The 24,352-nt window shown below is 36.0% G+C and overlaps 1 protein-coding gene across 2 annotated transcripts in view; it reads right to left on the bottom strand.

Annotated features, from left to right (window-relative positions):
- Positions 1-3,015: 3,015 nt before the first annotated feature.
- The window catches only part of PVRL3 (poliovirus receptor-related 3), a 40,846-nt gene continuing 19,509 nt past the window's right edge, over positions 3,016-24,352 (bottom strand). The window contains exons 5-8 of one of the 2 annotated variants that reach the window (XM_009888491.1): positions 16,368-16,506; positions 14,967-15,054; positions 3,716-3,778; positions 3,016-3,192 (exon numbers count right to left, since the gene is read on the bottom strand). In XM_009888491.1, the coding sequence (XP_009886793.1) occupies positions 3,016-3,192; positions 3,716-3,778; positions 14,967-15,054; positions 16,368-16,506 (467 nt within the window). Of the gene's footprint in view, positions 3,193-3,715; positions 3,779-14,966; positions 15,055-16,367; positions 16,507-21,038; positions 21,933-24,352 lie in introns of those variants that run through there. The other variant, XM_009888490.1, reaches the window with a different exon arrangement.

Raw genomic sequence — 24,352 nt, 5'->3', positions numbered from 1 at the left:
CATCCAACACCACAGATACTCAGAAAAGAGGTACTGTTAGGAAAAACACACATGCTCTGAATATTCAACAAGAGATGAAGAAATGTATCACCAAGAAAGTGGACGCATTTTCCATACCTTAATCGATCTTAAATCTAAAGAACATATGAAAAGTTTCTATTTTGAGTGTTTTTATTCAAATCAATATGCAAATACAAACATTTGAAGATGTACAAAAATAAAAAAGGACATTTTCTACATCTTGAAAAAGCAGATCAAACTTACTTCTATATGCGCACCCCCTTCTGTGGGAAATCCTAATCAGCAGACATTTTTCTGTTCTCTTCAGAGCGTTCTATGCCAAATCCCCTCCCCCAAAATCTAGCCACACTTATGACTACAAGTAACATTTCAAAAAACCTAACACACTAAATGTCCCTGAACAGATTACACAAAAACCATTTCTCACAGTTAATAACCATGATAACATATTTCCCTAATGACTTTAGGGCAAACTACATGCTGATGGATAGTTTGCAATTCAAGCTTTCTGTAGTTTGTTGATATATAACATGGGCATAGGCGGACTACATTTTTCTTTTTTAAGCTATTTTTTACAAATTCCAAAAAGCAATTATAGCCCTGTTGATAGCATTCTTCCTTCCTCCCTCCTTCCCCTAAAGCTTCAACTCTTCAAACAAAAATGTATCTGCAAATAAGAATAAAAAGCAGTAGAAGAGGTCTGAACCCAAAATAATTGGTTTTTACATCATCTGCCAAGATAATATGAACTGAAATGATCACTGGCTCAATATCACAGTGTACTAATGAATGTACTGGAAGCATTACCACGATAACACTGTTTTGAACCACCCTATAATGTATAACCAAATATTTTTTGTATGAAGTTTTTGCTCAGTGATATTGATCAAATTATTATCTCAAGCACTATGTTTGTCTCAATGTTCTGTCATTCTATTTGCTTTAACATTTGGCCAAGACACTGTTATCTTTTCATGTTCTGGCAACAGATGTTTTTTGGAGCTGCAGTAACATAAGAATAAGTGAGGCAATGCTTGTGGAAAGAGGTAGCTGCTTAAACTGATAATATTGGAAGATATATTTTGGGGGCACACAAGCCCTTCTTTACGTCTCCAATACAGCAGGAGGCTTTAAAATTGAAAACAGTTGCTCAATTTCCAGGAATGTACTCAGTCCCTAAGAGAAAAGCAAGCTGACAGTGGTTCAAAGAAAGCTCCTGAGAAACAGGTTCTCTCCAACCTGTTTCTTCGCTGTGCCTTCAGCCATTAACTTCACCCACATCATATAACAGAAAGTTGCTTAGCAAGAGAACAGATAATACCTACTTGTACAGCGTCCAGAACATGGGTACCTAAGCCATAATCTTCTAGCTGCTACCTGTAACAAACTAGAAATATTTACCTAGCCCTATTGTGGATAGGGATCTCTAACTTTACAATGATGGAGATGAATGCAGGTTGAATATAGCATCCTGCCTGCAGCACAATTAACTATACTAGTTTTCAATTCTATTGCTTCTACAACTATGACTCTTCCCTCTGTCTGAAAAATCCAATCATCTGTAGAGAAAACACTAATACCGCAGAAGTAATGTTTAATTCTGTATCAGTAGCTAGTTCAGTATGACATAACCATTCTTCTCAACACCCTTTCTTAAGGTCATCTGACTGAAAATCATTATTCTGTACCTGTATGTACAGAATACACATAAGTTAAGTTTCTTCAGCAAGTTTCAGTCAGTCTTATTTCCTGCTGTCTTACAATATTTTAAGATTGTCCTGTGAGCTCATTTCAGCACTAATACATTATATACATATTTTTTTACTTGCTAAATATTTATTTTTTACTCCAAAGGAAAACTTATTTTTCTAGAAAGATCCTGAGCACATTTTTCAACCATTACCATCATAAAATTTCATGTGGAGTACTGTTAGTGCCGGTAACATCAGGACACTCTCCAGTTACTTCACACTACTGGTTAAGATTAAAGGACAGCGCTGAAAACTACTTGAAGTCTACTGAAGCTTTCCTTTTCTTGTTAAGACATAAGAAGACATCACAGGCAGTTTTATTGCAAACTGAGAAGAAACCAAAGGATGGGAAACATATTTATCACCAAGCAAGACAAACTCTGCAACATTTAACATAGGAGTCACACTTGGAAAAATGGCTAAGTAGCAATTTGTAGGTAAGACACAGCTACACATGACACTTTCAAGAAGTTTTGTCTGCCTAGTCATCTACCTCCTGCAACTGAGCTTCATATAGACCTACTGTGAAACTACAACCAGCAAGTACATCAACTGACAGACAGGATCAATATAAACCAAAAGATTGTGATGTAAGGAAATTGCTTTACTTTTAACAAGGTGGGAATACATACAACACACGTTATGAAACAGCAAGTAAGTGTTTGAGAGGTAGTCTAGTTGCTCATTTGACTGGGAGAGGTAGAGCTAGTTGAGAAATCAATAGCTAAGGCCAGTCAAAATAATAATTATCTGAAGTTTTCAAAGATGCAAAAAAATTACTCTCAGCCTGCAACTGCTTATGCCACCAGGGATTCCATTGTCTTGTTCATATTTTCTCACTTTTATATAGGTAAGGTTATTGTAAAATATCCGTTCAGGGAGAGAATGCTCCCAGAAATAACCAGGGAAATAGCTTAACTACATTTTGGCATGCATCAACCAATTCATCTAATTTATACATCTTACAACTATGAAGGTTAATAAAGCTAAATGGCTCTCCTCTTTTGGCAGGTTGATATAACTACAAAACCAAATACATATACAAATACAAACAACATACAAAGACTAGAAGCAAGTTGTCTCAAATTCCATAGAGTTTACCTAGACAAAATTCTCCACCTGATTTCTTCCCACAGGAAAAAAGACCAATTATTTTAGAGATGAAAGCTGAGACATATTGGTAATACAGTCAACAGGTATTAAAATCCTTGTATCTTAAAAGTTAAGACATTTGGGTACAGAATCACACATAATGCTCCCTTGGATTGATGTAGACTCTTCCAGGTCCTGAGTTTTGCTGGTATCTGCTGCTCCAATTTTTGTAGTGTGTTTGCTGATAAACTGGATACATATGCTGAAGACTTTCTTGCTCCTGTGGCTCTTCAGCCTCACAAATAAGTTGCCTTCCATTCACAGCTTTCTAAACACACACAAGAAGTAATCAGTTTCACAGTTCATGCACAGAACCTGTAATCCCTATTCTTAAAGCCTTAAGCAAAATAAAAATGTACACTATCTCCAAAACAATCCTATGAATCAAGAAACACAAACTTAAAAATTCTAACCACTAACAGACAGAAGCGTTAGTAACTATTTAGAGTTTACCTCTAACTTTTGTTTCAAAGGAAGTTAGATTTTAAGGCTGAATAAATCTAAAAAGCAAAACAAAAACTACGAAGTAATCTCTCAGCACTCCTGTGTTTTGTTATTTTATTGAAGTAGAACTTCAAAGCTGTAATGTTTATGTATTTAAATTAGTCAGAAAAACTACCTAGGAAATACAGGATATTAAAATGATAATGACACTTTCCACTTCATGGATAGTAAACCCACACATCCAAATACTTTGCTCTTCACTAAAATCATCCTTATAAGCTTGAAATTTTAAGGAACAAGATGAAATTGAAGCTTCAACCAGGAATTCAAGCCATCTTGTTATTTACCATGTGCTGCAAGTTTCCAGCATCTCTCTCTCTGTACTGGTTTTGCAAAGCAAAATGTTCTTTCTGAAAGAAGAAAAGTTAAAGTGGAAACAAGTTAAAATTCAAGACTGCATAACCGGTTTGGTTTATACAAAAGTGCCACCCATCACAAAATACACTCTGCCTAGTGAAGTGTCTTACTTGACTACCATTTAGAATACTTCTTACAAGCTAATCTCTGGCAGAAAGAGAGATGCTATTGTCAATTTAGGAAGTGTTATTTACACATACTTAATTTTGACTTTTTTATTTAAGCATATGCATGTTTGAGAAAGATTAAAATGTTTTTATTTTAACATGACATTTTTAGATAAGCCACAGGTTAAAACCAAAGTAAAATCCAAAATCAGTTATACCGTATAAAGTTTTCACGAGCATCATATGGATAAATGCAGTGTCTGATATTGTACAAAAGTATATAACTAAAAGAGAATTTAATTGTACATTACTGAGAGTAGAAGGGAGTACATGTTTCAGTTTCTTAATTTGATAAAATTAATCAAAGTATTTCCTACTGAAAAAATAAAAAATTCTAATGCGACTACCCAAAACAAATAGAATGCTCTTCAGTAAAATTAAACTCATTATTTACAACTTTGTCTACAAAAAATTGTTTTGCTGACTGATTTTCCAACTGACAGTCCACACTGCCTAGACATTCTATCAACTTTTTCTGTGAGGACTAAAACCTGTTTCTGAAAGTATATCTCTCCAAAATGTTATTTCAGAGGTCTAGCAAGGCCTGATAACTAGATGTACATCAGCAACTAATTAGCATTCTATTCACAGGTCAGGACAAGAGCTAACAGCAAGTAAAATCCCCCTAAAAATGTAATGCATGAACACCCTAAATTCTCAATGTCAACTCACTGTTCAGCATGGCTTGATAATAAAAACATAGCCATACACAGCAGTAAGTTCTCTGCAACTCAAATAGGAGTCCATTGCCTATTCATTAAGTCCATTAGTCCTTTGGAACATTGGCTATGCCAGAATAGGTAAATTCCCCCAGCTTACCATGTGGCTGGGTCCTGCTACCCAATTCCCTCCCCTACTTACAAAAGTAGTCTCAGAAAGTCACTTTATTTGCAGCTATTTGCCCTTTGTTGATTCCCAAAGAACAGTCCCACCACCAAGATCGATATAGTTTTAAAGACTGCTTAACACTGAGTTTCAAAACTCATTTGCACCACAGTAACAAAAAAGTCTTAAACCTGCCAGTGATCTAGTCAAAGTGTTTGAAATGTATCTCTATCACTTAACTCTTTTTCGGTTGTGTCTCCCAGAAACTCCATCATAAAAACAGAGGTTCCCAGGCAGCAGACGGTCAATGCTCTCTGCCCTACCCATACCTCTTACATTTCCCAACAGAACTCTTCCTGTTTGTCCAGGGGCTCTGTGACAGCTTTATGAGCTAATACATTGAGCCTGAACACACATAGCAAACACCAGCACTCCCAACCATGTGACTATGCTTTGGCCTGACACAAGTGCTTGCACTAGCCCTCAAGTTGAGGGAAAAAATGCATATCAATAAAATTACAAGTATACAGAAGATGTACATAACGCAGATGTTACTCCTGTCCATTAGAATATATATGGCTGACAGACTGAAGACACATAACTTCTAGATAGAAAATAGTATCTTCGAAAGCTTCTCTAGCTTGTCAACTATATCACTTCTGGAACAGTTGGTCATTATTAGTACTCCTATATTGTAAGGACGACATAGTTGTGGCTTATTTAGTACACATTTCACATATTAATGGCAACCAAAACCATATTCAAATACACAAATACACCAGCTAGGTTCAAATCACGTAACTTTAAGAAATAATACCAGATGGAAATCTTGCCCATTGGATACACCTGAAGAAAATGAGCTACATGTAGCTTATCTATACTTAACATATGGTTAACATGCACATGCAGAGGAAGTAACTTTTATCGGTAGATTCTGTTGTTAGAAAAGCAGCTCTACTGACATATGTATATCAGCACACTTACCGTGTTCTTGGAAGCAAGCTAGAAAAACACGTCAGAAAGGAACTTCTGCCAGAGTTCACCCAGACATTTGGTTGAAGCAGAAATACTTATACCAATGTCTTGCCTGAACAGTGTTTGGAGGTGCGATTCAAAAGCAGCTTGGACCATAAATAAGCTTTCCAGGCAACCTAATATCTTCTCTGTTCTTCTGTTAGCAAGCTTTCCTAATACCTAACACAAAAATCTCATTTCCACAAATAAGTTGGTTTTTTTTTTTCCTTTGGTTTCAGGTCTGGGTGGTGGTTTTTCCTGTTTGTTTGTGTTCCCCCCTTAACCAAATGAGCACAAGTAGATTTCTGTTCTTCAAAACCGTCCTTCACTTGCTAGAAAGAACACCATGTCCTTCAGTTTTTCTTTCAGAATGGCCAATTGTTTCCTTCAGTCATTACTCATGTACCAATCACGATAAACACTGTTAAAATGCCCTGCATACTTTCTGATATTCTCAGTGCTTAAAGTGGAAATCTGGTTCAATCTCAAAAGGCAGACCACTGCTGAATTCAGCAGCTGCTGGATGACAAGAATAGATATTTATCTGAGCAATTCCCCATACTGATCCAACAGGGGACAAGAAGCATCTAGATTTTGCACAGGTCTCACCCTAGCATGATCCTGGAGCTTTTACTGCTTGACTCATGACTCACTAGCAGCATTTCCCAACTAAGAAATTGTTTCCCTGACAACTTAAAGCTTACTCTGTAAAGCTCAAGACCTCCAATCCATTCTCCTCCCTCAGACATCTTCTTTCTAAACAAAGAAACAACCCTCTACCAACCTCTGGATTGTTTTAGAAAGGACAGCAAAACTCCTGGAATAAAAATAATTCCTGTTTATGCTGTGTAAAGAAGGTAAGTAAAAGAAGTTTTCTTCATAATGATGTACAACCAAGGATATCTGGGTCAAGTATACGGAGCCTTCAATGACTAGGTATCAGATTTATTCAGAAAACAGACAACTCTGCAGCTTAATACTGCTTGTTTGAGCTCCAGTCTGTCAGTAGCCAGTTTCATAGTTTTACCATAAGCAACTCAAGGTGACCAAATAGGCAAAAAGTTGAATAACATTACAGCTGCTGAAGACAAGAGGCTCAGGTATAGCCAACGGGTACAAACCTGTACCTTGAGGTTATGCTATCACTGGTCTGAGATACAGACTCATGACTTGAAAAGTGAAGCTTTACGGACAAGCAGAACACAGTCTTAACAGTTAGAGGATTATACAACAGAATGGAAGACGAAGAGCAGATGAACATATGGTGCCTGTAATTATCTCCAAAAAGAGAGGGCAACTGCACTGCATTGAAAGTAACAGCATGAAGAAAAATCATCGATCAAGGCTAACCACCACATCAAGAGTTCATTCCTGTAACAGGCTTTGTACCAGAACAGAATACAAACAGTGTACAGTTCCTAATAGACCTAACTCAGACTAAGAATAGTTGGATATGATTTTTTCTTCGCTACTGAAGTTAAATAGTCATTTTCAACACCTGCCCACATACATGAACTTGTTGAATATTTCTATGCAATTAGTAATTACAGCACTGATCAGCTTACACATCTTGAACATGCAAAATAAGTTAGAATTTGGACTAAGCAGAAGAAACCAGGCCTGGAACTGCCTCGCTCATTTTCCCCTAAACAAAAAAACAAAGCACAAAAGAAGAGCAGAGCACCATATCCTCAAGAGGACAGGCAATACAAGAACCTTCCAAACAGACCAAAGAGCTAAACTAAAACTCAATTAACTTATTTACAACACTACTAATTAAAACGCAACTTGTCATTTTGTGCACATTTATATACTTACCTCTAATTTGATTATATCTGGGAGACAAAGTTCTACACATTTCAGGAAGAAATGCTTCCTTCCTTGCCCCTTTTTCTGGGCTCCATCTAGTAAATATACTGCACACATTACAGAGAGCACACTTGAATGCATATTTTCAAATCCCAAGAAACTCAGATCTTTGTTAGGCGTTGACGATTTTCAACTCTATCAAAAGTGGTAGAGTATCTAAATGTTGCACTTTTCTTTTTCTTAACCTTAGTTTTAAAAAGGAAAAAAAACTGTACATCAACTATACATTTGCATTTCTGAAAATAGAGGTATTTTTTCCAGGGAAGATTTAGCACAAATAAAACCACTTCCTTATGAGTAGAAAACCTTCCTACAATTGAACCAGCTCACTGTCAAAGGGGCCAGTTTTGATCCTAACCATTTTATCTGTTATTTAAACCTTTTTGGTAAGTAACACTTCACTAAAAATAGCGTAAACTCAGTATTTTTAGAGTTACACTAGTGCCTAATAGCACTACGGGGAGAAAACAGAAGAACAACTATAACTAGCTGTTTCATTCTAGATCTTCAGACAAATGATACACTTGTCTGAGGTTGTTGAGGCCCCATTCCTGGAGGTGTTCAAGGCCGGGCTGGACATGGCCTTGGGCAACCTGGTCTAGTGGGAGGTGTCCCTGCCCATGGCAGGGGGGTTGGAACTTGATGATCTTCAAGGGCCTTTCCAACCTAAATCATTCTATGATTCTATGATTACAGAATAGAATTTTTCCCCCTCCTGTTCAGTAGCAAAAAAGTTTGAATAAGTAAGAGTTTAAAGCCTCATTCAAGACAAACAAATAATTTTTTTCCTGAATATTAAAAGCAATGTCTGAAAACACCTACTGGTTAAACCTGCAATGTAAACAGAGGTTTGCATCTATTGAACTAATACTGTAGTAGATTGATACATTTATGAAATTATCAAGAGGCAATACAATTCTCTCAAACAGTTCAGAAGAAACACTGATTTCTGTTTGCTTTGAGTTTAATAAGGTGTTTCGTATCATTTGCTCAGTTCCACCCCTTCACACACAAATCACTTTCAGAACTACAGAACCATACCAGTGATACATGAGTGTTCCATTTCAGACATATTGGCATAAATTTTGGACAGCAATTCTGTTTCTAAAAATCAGTTTAACTTTCAACAATTCTACACGAGCACTAGTTTACTTTAAGAAAGTTAATAACACCACAGTTTTCAAACTAGACCAAGCTAAATAATATATTTATTATAATGTCAGTTACTTAACATGGAGGATTCAAAACCTCCCTTCCTTTCCAAAATTTTTTTGTCACCTTTATGATGGAGTGACTTTGTTACTGAAATGGGCTACTTTCAAACATGTAGTTAATCACCAACTGCCTGAGTTAAAGGATGGCCTATTTTAATCATATCAAGCAATGCTACCAGAGAATTATGACTTAGGATACAGCTTACACTATGGTATCATCACTCCTAATTAAATTCTTCTCTCTATGCCACACTTAGCTAGTAGTATAGCGGCACAATAGGCTACAGTAATAGCTTTTGCACAGTCGTACATTTGCTTATGTCTTACAATTCCTGCTTTTCCCAACAGCCTCACAGAGGCAACACAAAGTAGCTAAGTTGCTGGTCTTACAGCAGAAACTCCACCAATCTCAAGTAATGTTTCATTCTTTCCTTCTCCTTCACTTTTTACTTTTCCACACTTGTTATTTAGTTCAAGTTTTGAAGCAATTTCGAGTTACTTAACTTTTAACATGACTTGTAAATTCACTGTGAAACAGGTTGAAAGTTTTCTACTTTTTCCCACTCCTCCAACAGTTCTTTTCGGCTATCTTCACCGGCCTGTTTTTTGAAGTTTTGTTTGTGATGTTTTCTGTCTTGTAATTCCTCTACAAGTGTTTTTTTCCCCACCCTTGAAGTCATACTGCTTTTGCACCTCAAGCCTTAGAATGCAATCTGTACATCAACTCTGAGAATATGTGGTTTACTGCTTACCAGGAGACATTGCTCTTTCATCATACCTGAGCTAAGAGCATGAATTCACCACACAAAGAGGTGAAAATGCACATGGGGAACAAAAACCCCGACATCATGGAAGGCTAATGTTCTGTGAGAAAAAAAATCCGCCTGCTCTAGAATTTCTACCAACAGCGGATGTAGACATGATTTAGATAAACACTGGAAAACACAACAGGAAATTCCAGTGTGTTCATTTATTCAATTAAAACTAGAGACAAAGGAAATCGTCTCACGTGACATAAAAACACAACATCATTGCTAGAAAAGGGAGTTGCACCTTTTACTGCCATGGAGCAACTAAATGACAGAACCAAAACTATCAGGTATTGTCAAAGAAACCTGGTGCTGAGCTACACTGTTTCTATGTAGTGCATCTGGGGTTTTGTGCTTTGGTACTTAGAATAGTTTGCATTGTCTTATCTTTACATCTTATAGAATCACAGAATCATTTAGGTTGGAAAAGACCCTTTAAGATCATCACATCTAACCTTTAACCTAGCACTGCCAAGTCCACCACTAAACCATGTCCCTAAGTGCCACATCTACAAGTCTTTTAAATACCTCCAAGGATGGTGACTCAACCACTTCCCTGGGCAGCCTGTTCCAGTGCTTGGTAATTATAAAACTTAATAATAAGTAATTAATTAATAAGTATAAATATTAATAATGAAATGTTTGATTTTGCAGTTTCATAAAAAGCATTGAGTTTCACTCTAAACATGCTCCTTCTCAAACAGTCCTTTAAAAGCCTAAACCAACTATCTCACCAACATCTTAATCTTACATTTTCACAATCCTTTCCTATTTAGAAATCCTATTACAAGTGTCCACTAATAAAAAACTTGTGCTTCATTCTAGTCTCTATCTGATTAATGTTTTTTTCCATTGTAAGATCCTTCATCAATATAGATGAGTTTATGCACATTTTGTGCTTCCTTCCAATCAATTTTGTTTGCCTAAACAGTTCTTCACTCTAAGGCAAATTATAATATGCTTCCTTTTTCATCAAGGAAGAGATGTTCCCACCCGTATTAAGACCATTAGGAAAAGAACTAGAAGACAGCAAGAGAGCCATAATCTATAAATGAATCATTATGATGTTAGGTTTAAGTGTACTGTGGGTGATCTTTTCAAATTTGATCCGGAAATATCATCATTCAGTAAGTGGTGTTATATGCTTTTAACTGTGCTAATACAATTTCACTATCTTCTTTCCTGTTTTGAATGGGAATACAAATATTACTGTTAAAGAGCTTTAGTGTCTGATCAGGTTACTGGGCTAAATATGTGAGGCATTCTTAAAAGTTGCAGGTCTAAAGTCAGTCTTCTCATGACTAGAATTACCTATGGGGCTGTATTTCCCTTCTCCACTTATTTCTGTTGCTATAAAAGAAAAGCCCTATTAAATTCTGAATGTTTCAAGAACTCTGAGCATTCATATGCCTCATTACACAAAACATTTTTCCTCTTTCCTTCAGAAGCACCCATCAAGCCAGACTTCAGTTCTTTCACAATGTCAAAGACTGTCCATTTCAGTCATGTTTCTAGGGAAGTAACCAAGTAAAGAAGTCTTGCTTCTTAGCAATACATTCTTTGAAATATAGTGAAACTAACTTGAACGATTGAAGGCATTGCCTGAGTTAGTGCCCCCTCTCCCAGTCCTTTTATAAATATTATGCAATAGAGAAATTCCTCTTAAATCCACTGGAATTCTTCCATTGCTCAACTTCCTCTTGATTTGCCTCAAAACGCAGTGGCGAAGCAGAGACCCCTTTCTCGTCAAGGACATAACCTTCAGGCTGCTCACTGCTCTTTCATATTACATGCAAAAAGCACTTAGTAACAAACTAGTATTTCCATGACAATGATTATTAAAAAGCCACCCAGACAAAAGCAGTAGCTTTGTTGCTAAAAAAGTTGATAAAGATGAACCTACAGTCTTCACAGTAAATAAAACTATTTACATTGCCATTTTTCCTTTGTTCCATGTAGTATTCCTATGTTTTGGACTTCTGCCTCACTCTTTTAGGGCTATAAGTGAAGCGGTTCTTCTCGATTCTTAAATGATCCACATGACTACATAGACTGGTATCTGCAAATACCACTATAGAGAAATTATTATGAGAACTCAGTTACATAGTACTTTTACATACATGTAGCTTATTACTTAACATAAATGCTAATGCATACTTAAGGTATACTTAAAGCTTTCAAGTCTGAAGGAGTAACTACAAAAGACATTGGTGACCCAGTATTATCAAATGTCTACAACATTCCCCTTCATTTTAATACCGACACCAACCTACTCAGATATGGGTAAAATATGTTAAATATTGACTGCTGGGACAGAAACAGGAAAATTTCGGTTTATTAAGTTGCATCTGGAATACTTCACAAGATCCAAAAAAGCTCCTGTGCGTGATTTGAACAATAACCCCACAGATGATTTAAAGATTTGCATATTACATATAACAACTTACCAGAATCAGCTTAAATTGAACCAACCCACTTTAATGCTCAGTTATTGTGAGTATGCAGAAGACACCATTTAAGTTCATTCTTCTTTAACTTTGCTTTGCACCTTCGTGCAGCCTATTATTTCCTCTCAGATTGAACTTGACCATCTATTGCTGTTGATAATGCAGCAACACTTCACCTGCAGCTCTTTTCAGTGTAACCAGAAGCTTACATCTGAACTATCTAGAGAGAGGCTCACCAGCACGGTTCTCATTTATGACTAGACAATGCAGTTCAGGCAGCATTTGCAATATAAATTACGTGGCTAGCACAGGCTTTTGGTCAAACCGGACAAGACATAGAGGCAGGCTGCTAACTTGCTTCTTTTACCTCTTTACAGCTATTCAGGTGTTGGCTTATTACACCAAAACAATGCAACCACGCACTTCTTGGCTAAAGCTGCTATTTTGACACATTTCTATTAGATAAAGCAGAAGCGCTTCCCTCAAGCATAAGAGAGTACGTGTTGATTACAGGTAGTATCAGCTAGGAAGACTCAGCCTCCGGCTCCAGTTCTTTTTAGTTTTGGAGTTCCACAGAAGAGAAAAAGAACAAGTATACTGACAATGTTATGCCAACAACCATTAGTTTCAAATAAATCATAGTTAACATCTAGCCTGAAAAAGAACTAGATCTCTCTCCTCCCTCTCCCAAAACAATTTAAAACTGTATTTACCCAGCTTGAGAGAAATGACTATTCAATTCAGTCTGTTTAGGGTCTTTTCTCTATTTACAAAGTATATTTAGATAAAACATTTTATTATATGTTCAAAGACTACAGTCAGCTTCAGCTTTTCTTAGTTCTTAAGTATTCACTAACAGAAGCCACAGAAAGCAAAACCAAGAAAGAATTCTAAGCCAACAGAGTTCAGAGGAGGAAAGCAATAAGGTATGCACTTCATGAGTAGCCCTGTAAAGGACAAATAATTGCATTTGCTTTTGCTGTGATTTTGTCATCCAGCAACCCTACAAATGCACAAGTAGTCCATATCTTCTGATTCTGTAAGCAAGATAATCTTTTACCATAATACTTAAACCATACAAATGTATTAGCAGAAGCATGAGTCATCAATATTGCATTTGTTGAGTATCGTAGTGACAGAATAAAGAGTTACTACATAATTAGCACAGAAAAGCATTGTTTCTTTTGTGTCATCTTCAATGTTACCACCCTCAAGATCAGAGGACAAAAACCTATTACGCTTTTTGCCAACCAAGTGTTTTACGCCTTTGTATTATAATCATCAGGCTGCTACTAGAAGTAGCAATGGATCTCAGAAAAGTTTCTTGCTTCATTCAGCAACAATATTAGCAAGTGTTACTCAAAGTACTATTTATAATTCACAATTTCATGCATTACTTTCAAGAGAAAGAGGAAAGCTTTTATCTGCAACTCATATTTGGTGAGCTTTAGTAACCAGCAATCACAGGATGAAAATCTACAAGAGTTTTTTTCAGCATTACTCCAAAATCCATCTTTGAAGATGGGTGAAGATTTTTTTTTCCTAGGGGGTCCCTCTATCAGAAAATAAAAAAGGCTTCTATAGGTCCTTATAGCTGCAAAGGTACACCAGGGTATTGGAAAAATGGTATTTATTATAAGAAAATGATTGCCTCAATTACCTCAGCCTTACAATTCAGCACATCAGTGGTTAGAATCACGTTATTTATACAAAGTACTGAAGATGGAACAAAAATCCCATTAAGAACAATTACAATCAAATTCTCACTAATACTGATAGGTGATTAAAGTTTTCTTCAGTGTGAGCAGAAATCTAAAAATCAGAGTGACTGATTTAAATATATACGTAAAAAAATAATCACACTATAGGGCCTACAATCAGGTTCTATAGTTTTCACGAACAGACTGGTTTGTTATATGAAGTATAATAATCCATACTGTTAACTGAAGCTGTCCCGAATAATCAGGTCCCTTTTCTGCATTGCCTCGTGCAAAAGAAGCCTGAATTCACGCGGAGTTTCACAAGCAGCCCAATCCACTGCAAAGGCATGCTGTAGTTAAGAAGGGCAGTCCTATCCTTCCTTGCTCTCCACTTATTTTAACTGTCTCGCTAGAATTAGCTTTCCAGTGTATCACCTCTATGATCCTGTTATATCAGACTATACTCACACAAACGCTAAATGCTGGTAAGGAACTTCATCGTCTATTGCTGTTTTGTTTGGACAGCATTACTGTAGATCACATGAAGCTACCCGTGAAAGCATAATAAAAATTCAGTTACTTATCACAGAATTAGTACAGTGTTTTGTTGATGATAAATTCAAGAAAAAAAAAATTAAAAGTTACATAATTGCAAGCATTTAAAAGTGATTTAGTGATGTTCACTGGGAATCTAAACCATACTTCAGTAAATTAGCCACACTAAAGCCCAAAATCCAATATATCCCCACCACTCAAACATTAACAGCTTAAAACAATGGCAGCTGTCACTTGTTAAGTTTACCAAGTATATTCGTTCCCCCATATGAAGATTGTTTTATAAAGCCGTGTATATTCTTTTAATCACCACAGAATTTCAACTATAGCTTTTTCTACTTCAGGAGGAGCAAAGTCAGTCAAACACTATTAAAGATACAAAAAGGATCTCTCTACCAGTTTCCTGACCTTTAAGGATGAACGCCAAAGACATGAGATTCAGATCACATATCTCTTGGTTGTGAACCAACAATCAAAAAACTCCATACATTACCAGGAAAGCAAAATCAGACTAAATTAACCTAAAAAAGCAGAGTAAACACCTTTCCTACCTCAATTGATATATATAACCACTTACTCACCTGAAGCATAGCTTCTTTCTGTGGTACAGAGAATGAGGATGCTCTCTCCTCACATGAGGATGGCTTGTGAGTGGGCGGAAGATCAATCCTGTAGTAAAAGAATGACATATGACATGCCATGTTCGTGAAGTTTGAATGGTCAGTTATATATTATCGATTTTAGCTGCCAAATTATCCAACACTCATACCCAACACTGCCAATAATTCAGCCACACACTTTTTGTAGAACAGCACTGCCTATAATTTGTTAGTTATCCTATAAGGTATTAAGCAGACTGAACTCCCCACACCACCCAACTAAGTAGGGGCTATTAGTATCTATCATCATTTCTAGGTTATGAGATACAGCTTGAGCAACGTTTATACCACAGCCTTTCTTTGACAAACCTTCTGACAAGCCTTAGAATCAATTATATGCAAGACTTCTGTATTGTGACTTTCTCAGGGAAAGAAAATGGTTATAAAAGAATTAAAATGTTTAAACTATCCATATAAATGTGCTTCAGCTACAGAATTTAAAAGAAATAAACAAGAAAACAGTATTTCTAACCATGTTAGAAATTACTTAGTTGTAAGAAAACACTTGACTCATCTTGCTCGCTCAAGAGATTTAAACGCTGAGATTTATTTTATGCTAAATGCTACAAGTCATTTTAGTCTACTCCTAAGTATATACAGACAGGAGAGATTTTAATTTCTCATTCAGTTTAAGTGTTAACTATATACAGCATGTGTGAAAAGACTTATATTTACAGACATTCAAAGCCATCATCACTTTTTATGCATGTTCCAAACAGGGTTTAGACATCATCCACTTTAACTGACAAAATCTTTTCAGACTTTTGTTTGCTTGTTTTTATTTGACCATATTGGATGCTTAAAAAAGTAAACCACTTGTCTGTGTCAGACTTGAAGAAACAACCAATAGTCCAAGAAGGCACATTGTCAGTCATTTCTAAGCACACACGTCTGTGGGTGCTTACTTCATTTTACACACACATCAAGATAAATCTTAGTGGACTTTCACTTCTGCAAAGCATGGTCAATTTGCACTCATATTAGACCTAGAATTATGATAAACTAGCAGTCTATGGCATCAGTCAAGATGGACCTCTCCCCTGCCCTTCAAGTTCAATCCATGAGCAGCTTTCACAAAAAAAAACAACACAAAAACCTTCTGAAAAGATAAAGAATTATATTACCTCTGAAGTCATTCTCAACTTCCACATTTCTTTTTCAGAAATGCAAGTGATTTTGTATTTGCCTAATTCTGAAAATACAACCCTGAAATTATGACAGCTGAACAGCTGCTAAGGAAACCCAGACCTTTATATTCCTATATAGAACAAACGCTTTCTGCATATTGCTTTCAATTAAGAAAAAAATCCAATACATACTCACACTTTGTCAAGATAGGATGGCCTTTTTTTCCTTGGGGTCAGCAGCACTGTCACAAAGATGGTAATGATAAAAAGAGCAAGGACTGCTCCAATCACAGCCCCTGCTACAGCAACAGAAGATGTCTGCTTAAATGGCACATCTGCAATGTGATAGTATAGATTACACCTTTAAGAAGTTCCCATACTTTCAATACTCAGATAAGCTATTTCAGCATTGCTCTGAGAAATATTTCTTCCTTCCAACAGAAAGCCTCATCCTGCACTAACACTCTTGCAGTCTTGGCCCCAGTCACTCAATTACAAAACTGGTTGAATTAAGAGAGCTCATGAATATAATTTTAATAATATAATTTCAAAAATTTCATTTCCTACTTTTAATAAATACTAGCTGCATGCTTTTATTTTTGATTTCAAGGCAAGCTGAAGTTACAGAACACATGCTTTGAACTTACATGAGCAAACGAGGTGTTAATTCAAAAAGCTAGACAACTATGGCTTTATTGGCAGTCTTTCTTTAAAGCTACTGAAGTCTGGAGAAAGGAAAAATAGAAACTTAAAGTCAGGGGAAAAAAGATATACTACTAGGAGCAATGAACACGCAAACTCACTAACACTGCTTACGCTTGCTTTGCTTACTAGTAACCCTGAAGACCATCTATTATCTCTAGGACTTAACACTTCAAACTATGAGAAACAATCATTTTTATAAATAAATATTAACAAGAGGGGAGAAAAGATGTTTGTTGGTGTTTCTTTTTTTTAAAAAAAGCATTTTTTTTAAAATGCTTTTAAAATCATTTTTATTTTGACCTCAGCATTGTCAAATCTGAGGTGTAACAACTCTCATACTGAATTAACACACTTGTCAGTCTTTAAAGGTCACCCATTTCACTACACTAGGAACTAAAAAGTTTTAAATCTCAAAGCTCTGAAAATTGTTAGCATACTTTAATTCAATATCACCAATCTCAGTGTTTAAAACGTGCAATAAAAGGCTTATCAAGAAGTTGCACAATTGGAATAATTCACATCAGCTTTGCTAAAACTTTTACCTGTAAAATGTAGGTAGATTGCAGAAATAACGGTCTGAACACTGGATTAGAATGGTTACAGCAAAGGAGTTTAAAATTAACACAGGTCTATACTTGTAACATATTCATAATGCAGTCTACTTCAACTATTTTACTTCAAAAAGAATCATATACTGTGTTTATCCAAACACAACATAACCATTCTCTAATTAATCTCTTACCAGGAGTAGTTTTAGGAGCCTCTCCGGCTATATACTCTATTCACAAGTCAAAAAAACCGAAACAACTATCCAAACCGTTTTATGAATTACTCATAATCCTAATGCTATTCTGCCTGTATGCTGGGAACCTGGACAAAAGCATCTTTTTCTCATCCCTCATTTTGAAGGGGAAAAAAACCAAACAAAAACCCCAACCGAAACCCACCTTATTTCCAGTCTGATAAAGGGAATCCTGTCCTCTCACTGCACATGAAAAACCTGACAGTGATATTCCCCTGGGATCACCCATGCAAGTATGTTTAAATATACTGAACAAAACCGAAATAAGCACTTTCTGTACCTTTCTTAACCTCAAGGGATAAAGCCACAGATTAACAACTTCCAGGAAGCTAATTCACTCCGGAAGACCATAGCGATTTACCACCTTCAGTGATCACTGCTCTATTTTATGGAACAGTTTTCTTGGCATAAGCTCCATTTGTGTGTCAGTGCCAGCCTACATACATAAGAACCATAATTCCCGTATTCTCCTGAAGAACAGGCACATGAATCAGTGGTAGGCTCACTTAACTACTGCCTTTTAATTGGCTTAAGTTTAGTTTACACTGGGTGCCCTTTTTTTTTTTTTTAAGTGAGAACATGGCAGGTAACTAATGTACGCCGTTTGGTCTAGAATTCACAAAGATGCTTTGGTCTTGTGATCACACATTCATGGAAGGAGTTACTTGACTGTTTCATACTGTATTAACTTCACAGTGCCTTTTTTTTTTCTGGTAAATTGTGCTATAATATTGAAATATCATGAAGTATTATACTTTCAGTGGCAATTTAGCCATTGAATCTCATTTTGGGTGAGATGACAATAGCCACCCATTTACCTCTGAACACCAGTAAAAGTAGCAATACCCCAGCAAGTGTAGCAACATCCAGGAACTGAACTGGAAGGCAACTACCACAGGACTTACTTAATTTGCTTTTTTTGATTGTTTTGGCAAAAAAAGGAGGCACAAACATTATATCAGTCTAACCAGAGGAATGATCAGAAACCCAGACTACCGTGCCAAGCTGAACAAGCCAGAGAGCGCCGAAGATGCATGGTGCCAGCTACACAGCATTTGAACCACCAGTCGGTCAGAAATAGATGGGAATTGTTTCACTCCAAGAAATATGTTTAAGCAGAGCTACAGCAACCAAACCCAAGAAAATATTTTCTTTTTAAATAATGTGAATCCTAGACAGCGTATCAGCTGTACTTAAAGTGAAACTGTTTGGACAGCAACTGTATCTATTTATCATTCTCAAGGTTCAGTTTCTAAAGATACTTGTGTTTATAACCTTCGGGTCTTCCAAGAGGAAATGCTAAAAAGCCCATCTTAAATATCTTAAATACTTTAGATCCTTCTAAACAACCTCTGGTTTTATTATGCTTTTTCATCTTCAATTTTAATATATCTGTCAAACATTTTTGAACACTACCTATGTTCCAGAATGTAACAAAAAGTTTATTCACACAACAGCCATTTGTACTTACAATCAATTCTTTTTACAGTAGACATAATGTACAAAACATTGCAACACGCGTAAGCCCTATCCCTATTATCAACTTCAACTCCAAAACATTTCAACTTCTTAACCCATAGGAATTAAATATATATAATCTATCTTTTTTAAAAATCAAAACAAAAAATCCACAGAGACAAAAGCAAGATATCCCATGTGGAGACCAGGTTTATGTTTATGTTTATTTCCAAGTAACACCATCTTTTAAAGATGATATATCAAGTATTTATTTTTTTTTTTATTTGAAGAGAGGTATTATCTCTTTATTCCAGAAATAATTTGGATCAGAACCTTCTGCTAGAAATTTAACTCCTTTCCTTGTGTTTGTGCTCAGACTACAGAGGCACACAATATCATTTGCTATTGTTCTTGAGACTTTGGTCAATGATGTGTCAGTACTCCATTAATCCAAACATGAACTTAAGTTGTTTAGGGATGCTTTTCCATTTGAATTTCAAATAAAGCTGTTGTCTTAATCTTTTTTAAAGACATGCAGTCATATGCAATCACAGTGTATTGTCCACATTGCTCAATACAGCTATTTTTGTGAAGCTCTAAATGCTGTAAGCTACCAAAGATCATGAGGATAGTAAAAAACTGAGCATGAATGCTCATGAAGCAGCCATAACTATGCAACCTGTTTCATTTTAAAGGTAGCAGAGATTTTTCCCTTTTCAGGTTTTATATACTAATAGCCTTATCGGTTTCATTTTCTTGAGCTAAACTCATAAAAATGGCACTTCAGAGGATCTACTGTTCTAATCATGGATTTATCATTTTTTTTGTAATTCATCTAAAGTTATTTCATTCCTCCCTATATCATCATCAGAATTAGTTAGGTGAACCTGCTCAAGACAAAGTAGAAGTTCAGATGTCAAATGAGATGCCCTACATACAACGTCATTTCAAAGAACAAGAACATGAATATGTTATTAAATCAGTATTGATTATTTGCAGGGAAAACAAGTCCACCGCTATACAGAGACTGCACAATTTATTTAAACACCTGTCTCATAGATTCTGTAGTTGCACCAGAGAGTGTGTTTTCACTATATGAAGTAGCAATGCAAGTGTCCACTTCCCTACTAATAACCTGAAATTCTAGTTACCCTCTTCAAAGCAAGCATTGTAACTTACTCAGAAGCAGCGTAAAACCGCTGAGTTAACTTCTGGTCATAAAAATTCTAGCAAATGCTTTGACACCTCTTAACAAGCTCAATGTTTATTGGCACCCAGGAAAATAAGCAAATTTGCTTTAGCTTCCAGCTTTGAAATCTGTTAGTTTTCTTCGTAGTTGTGTCCAATTCTCCAGCTTTCAAATTCAATGGCAAGATTCTAACAAAGCCTCAGAAACAGGTCTCTAAAATTGTACCCTGTGTACTTGCAGAAAGAGTCTTGTCTTCGTTAATGAGTTTTGACATCCTGCCAGTTACAGGCCTAACAAAATATCTTACTGTATGTATATATACACACACTAGCAGAAGGCTTTAGAAATCAATGACTATAAAAAATAATTTTTCATCTTATTCAAAGACAAACCTTTGACCTGTTTACACAGTTACTCCTCAAAATTTTGTTCATAAGTTAGTTTCAGTGCAATGACTTCTTTTAAGTACATAGTTACAAGAAATGCTAAGAGGTATTCATTTTTGTGCAGAAAAACCTAAAAATAAAGCTTTGATTCTGCTGCAATTCATTTTAATTGGTGAAGTATCTGCTATACAAAAGCATTAAGTTTAACATGAATGGTATCTCAATTGGAGTAATTCACTTAATCTGCAAAGTAAATGCCCCAAAAGATTATATTTAATCATTGCCTTAGGTAAACTTGTTTTTAAATCAGAGAGCCAGGAGAGCCACTTTTTATTCTTAAACAATTTTGAATGGCAACTTTAATTTAGCCTTTCTTACCTCTGACATAGACCAATATAAGCACTCCGCATTAAAACTCAAATCTTAAACAGTAGTACAGCATTGGGAAAAAAAAGCAGCTCAAATACATGTTCCCCAGATTCAGTATTTCCATTTGTCAAGTCACAATATAAAAACCTTCAAAAAAAAATCAGTTTCAAAAAGTTTATTCCTTCTCTAAGTATAAACAATCTGAAAGTGATCAGCCAATGAAACGAACTGTAGGTACACGTTTAGTTTTCAGTGGCTACTACACATACCACTCCCTCCGAGATATTACCGAGCCATCTATGTGAGAAACAAAGTCTTCTTCATTGTCATCATAACATTCACCACCCATATACTTCATTCCCAATGTTCCACCTTCATAGTAATCCATTGGTCTTTCATAACGTTCCTGGTATCTGTTAATATTGTCTATATTGTTCCACTCTGGTTTTTCAGGGTCTTCTAAATAATCTTTAGATATTAAGCTGTTCATTGGATGCTTTATTTCTTTTTTTATACTGCCAGGGTAAGAATCCACATCATCTGACTGAAGAACATCTATTTGAGACTCTTTTTGCATATCTGATGGTGGAATGTAGTTCTTAGCAAAGTAGTCACCACGGAACGTCCGTCTTCTCCTATAGCAGATAATTCCAACCAGAACACTGACAAGTATGAGGAAGAGAGCCCCACCCACCGCACTACCGATGACAGTACCCCAAGTGTCTTCCTGCATTGCTGGCAAGGTTGATGTTGGGAAATTTATTATTCTAGGTTCTGTTGCTAAACCTGTGATGCCATCAGTCGAAGGATGCCAGGGAACCGTGGGCAGTCGAGTGGTAGTAGTAGGAGGATCTAATGGAAAGAGCAAAGAAGTAGACAAGACACAGAAAAGGCACAGAATGTCAATGCAAGCTAAATCAGTTAAGGGTTTATAAGAAAGCAAAGTTGATGGGTACGTTCTACAAGAATAGTTTTTCATTCTCAGGTTCATGGCACTACAAGAAGTCTTACACTTTCCACAGGCTTTGAACTAGCCTCATTACATGTGGTTTCGAGCTACGCTGCAGCAGGATAGGAAGTACGGGGAGAAAACAAAACAAAAATAATCTTTAAGTAGACATCTTACTCTACTCAAAGTAAGGAGATGCAGCTTTTCTGCTCAGATGTTCACTGTTCATAGTTCATTATTTACCTCCCCCATGGAAGAATGCTGTGTATTAGGAAAAACCCAAGCAGTTCTCTGTATTTCCAGCCAGCAGTTAGGAATACTGGATCAAATTAATTGATAATGCCACAGTCAGTTATTCCCACATTAAATTCCCACTTCAGAAACTGTTCGGGGCACTGAGTACAAGAATGAAAAACTATGAGTTGTGTGCTCAGTAAGCAGCACATGAACTACTGATTTTTAAGCTATTCTCTCCAAGTACACTTGTTGCATTAATACAACTTACTCAGCTTCACCTTGGGATTAGTGAAAGAAGCATAGTTAAAAATGGCATGTATTAATCTCAAAATAACACTTATGTTGAGCAAGGAGCTTTCACAATTTTAAAATAAAAAACTGGAACATTTGAGTAAAGTGATTTCTATGCATTCCTCCTAAAAGCAATTTGATCCCTCACGCACAAGGGAATTTCCATATTCATTCCTCAATATAAAATATCAACTGATTTCATGTCAGGTTATGCAACTAAGAGATTGACAGATACCAAGCTTCTCCAGCACTCAGCTTTTTCCTTTGTTCCTTAGGTCTACTGGAGATGCATTCATCTGTATTGAAGACAAGGTTGCAAGTGATGGGCTGACGACACTGAGAAAGCCTCCTGAGATTATCCCAGTCAATTGCAGTGTTAGATGCAACTCCAGTTTCTATTTCTGTGCTGCACCAAATAAAACCAGTTTTTTTGCCTCGCTCAATGCAAGGTAATTTAAAAAAAAATAAAAATCAGTAAAGCAACAAACACTAAATGTGTTATTACAACTTTAATCTTTTAGAGAGAATATTACGTGGACAGCCAAGTAGCTCATTACGTCATGTTATTTAGTTAAATGCCCATAAGCAAGATTCATGGAACTACTACCACCATATTAGAGGCACCCTAAATTTACCACCACAACAAGTAAAATAGATAGAACTGGAGATTTGTCAAGCTTCCAGTTATTTGACAAATCATAACTTGAAAGTTTCATAAATATGATTTTTTATCTTACTACTCAGAAGAGGCCATATAATTCCCTCATACTAGACAGAATTACCACATTTGTCATCATCACTACAAATCATACTTCGGACTGAACCTCACTGCTGAACACAACATTTTAAGCTTGGCAAAAGTAAAGTTTTACAGATTTTCAAAGCACGTAATTATATTACTTGACTAAGTAAAAAGTGGTGATTTGTTAGGGAGCTATACATAAATGGAATTAATTTGACAGAAGACAGGAAACTGAACAAGGAAGATGTACTACCAAAATGAACAAGAGGAATTCAGATTATGATTTTAGTAAAACTGATCTAAAGTGAGTTTAATAATTTAACAAAGAAGTATAGTTTAAGGAATCCAAGTTTACCAGCGTTCCTATGTCCCACAAATCCATAGGTCAAGAAGTTAAACTCAAAACCCTCTTCCTTGAAAATGTATTTGCTTTAGACACAAGATTTGTTAGCTTAAAATACAATTTCAGGCAGTACCAGCAATATCTTCTACATATACACTTTGTTTTGGGTTTGTTTTTTTTTTTAACTGGCTTTGTAAATGTTTGTCTATTTCCTTCTGGCACTGAGGTCTTAAGTCTCATCCTCCACATCCACAATATAATATACACATTCACAAGTACGTAGTATTTGCATTCTGGCAAATTTAACCATTACATATGTGAAATAAACACAATGGCAATTACGGCCTATTATTAATATATTAAAACACCAGTGTTTTATGAAAAACTTTTCCTTCAAAACTTCTGTTTCATCCACCAGTTCTCAGGCTGTCCAGCCTCATATCTACAAGCACTAATTAATCTTAAATTCATTGCAAATATAGTATCAATTCAGTGTTTGTTTATATGTATTCTTAGAATACATAACTATTACTTCTACTGTCTATTTGTGTCAGTACCTTTTATTGTTGAAGAATGCCAAAACTAAAATTGTCCCTCCTTGCTTACAAGGCCAATTACAAATAAGACCATGTGAAGTTAACTTCTGATGTCACCCAGAGCTTTCTGAATGTAAAACCAGATTTATTTTTTTTTTCCCCCACTTCCTGCAC

Source organism: Charadrius vociferus, unplaced genomic scaffold (genome assembly GCF_000708025.1).
Source record: "Charadrius vociferus isolate BGI_N301 unplaced genomic scaffold, ASM70802v2 scaffold487, whole genome shotgun sequence".
NCBI classification, from domain to species: Eukaryota; Metazoa; Chordata; class Aves; order Charadriiformes; family Charadriidae; genus Charadrius; species Charadrius vociferus.
The sequence above is the reverse complement of the archived record's forward strand: the minus strand, read 5'-3'. Positions and strand labels throughout refer to the sequence as shown.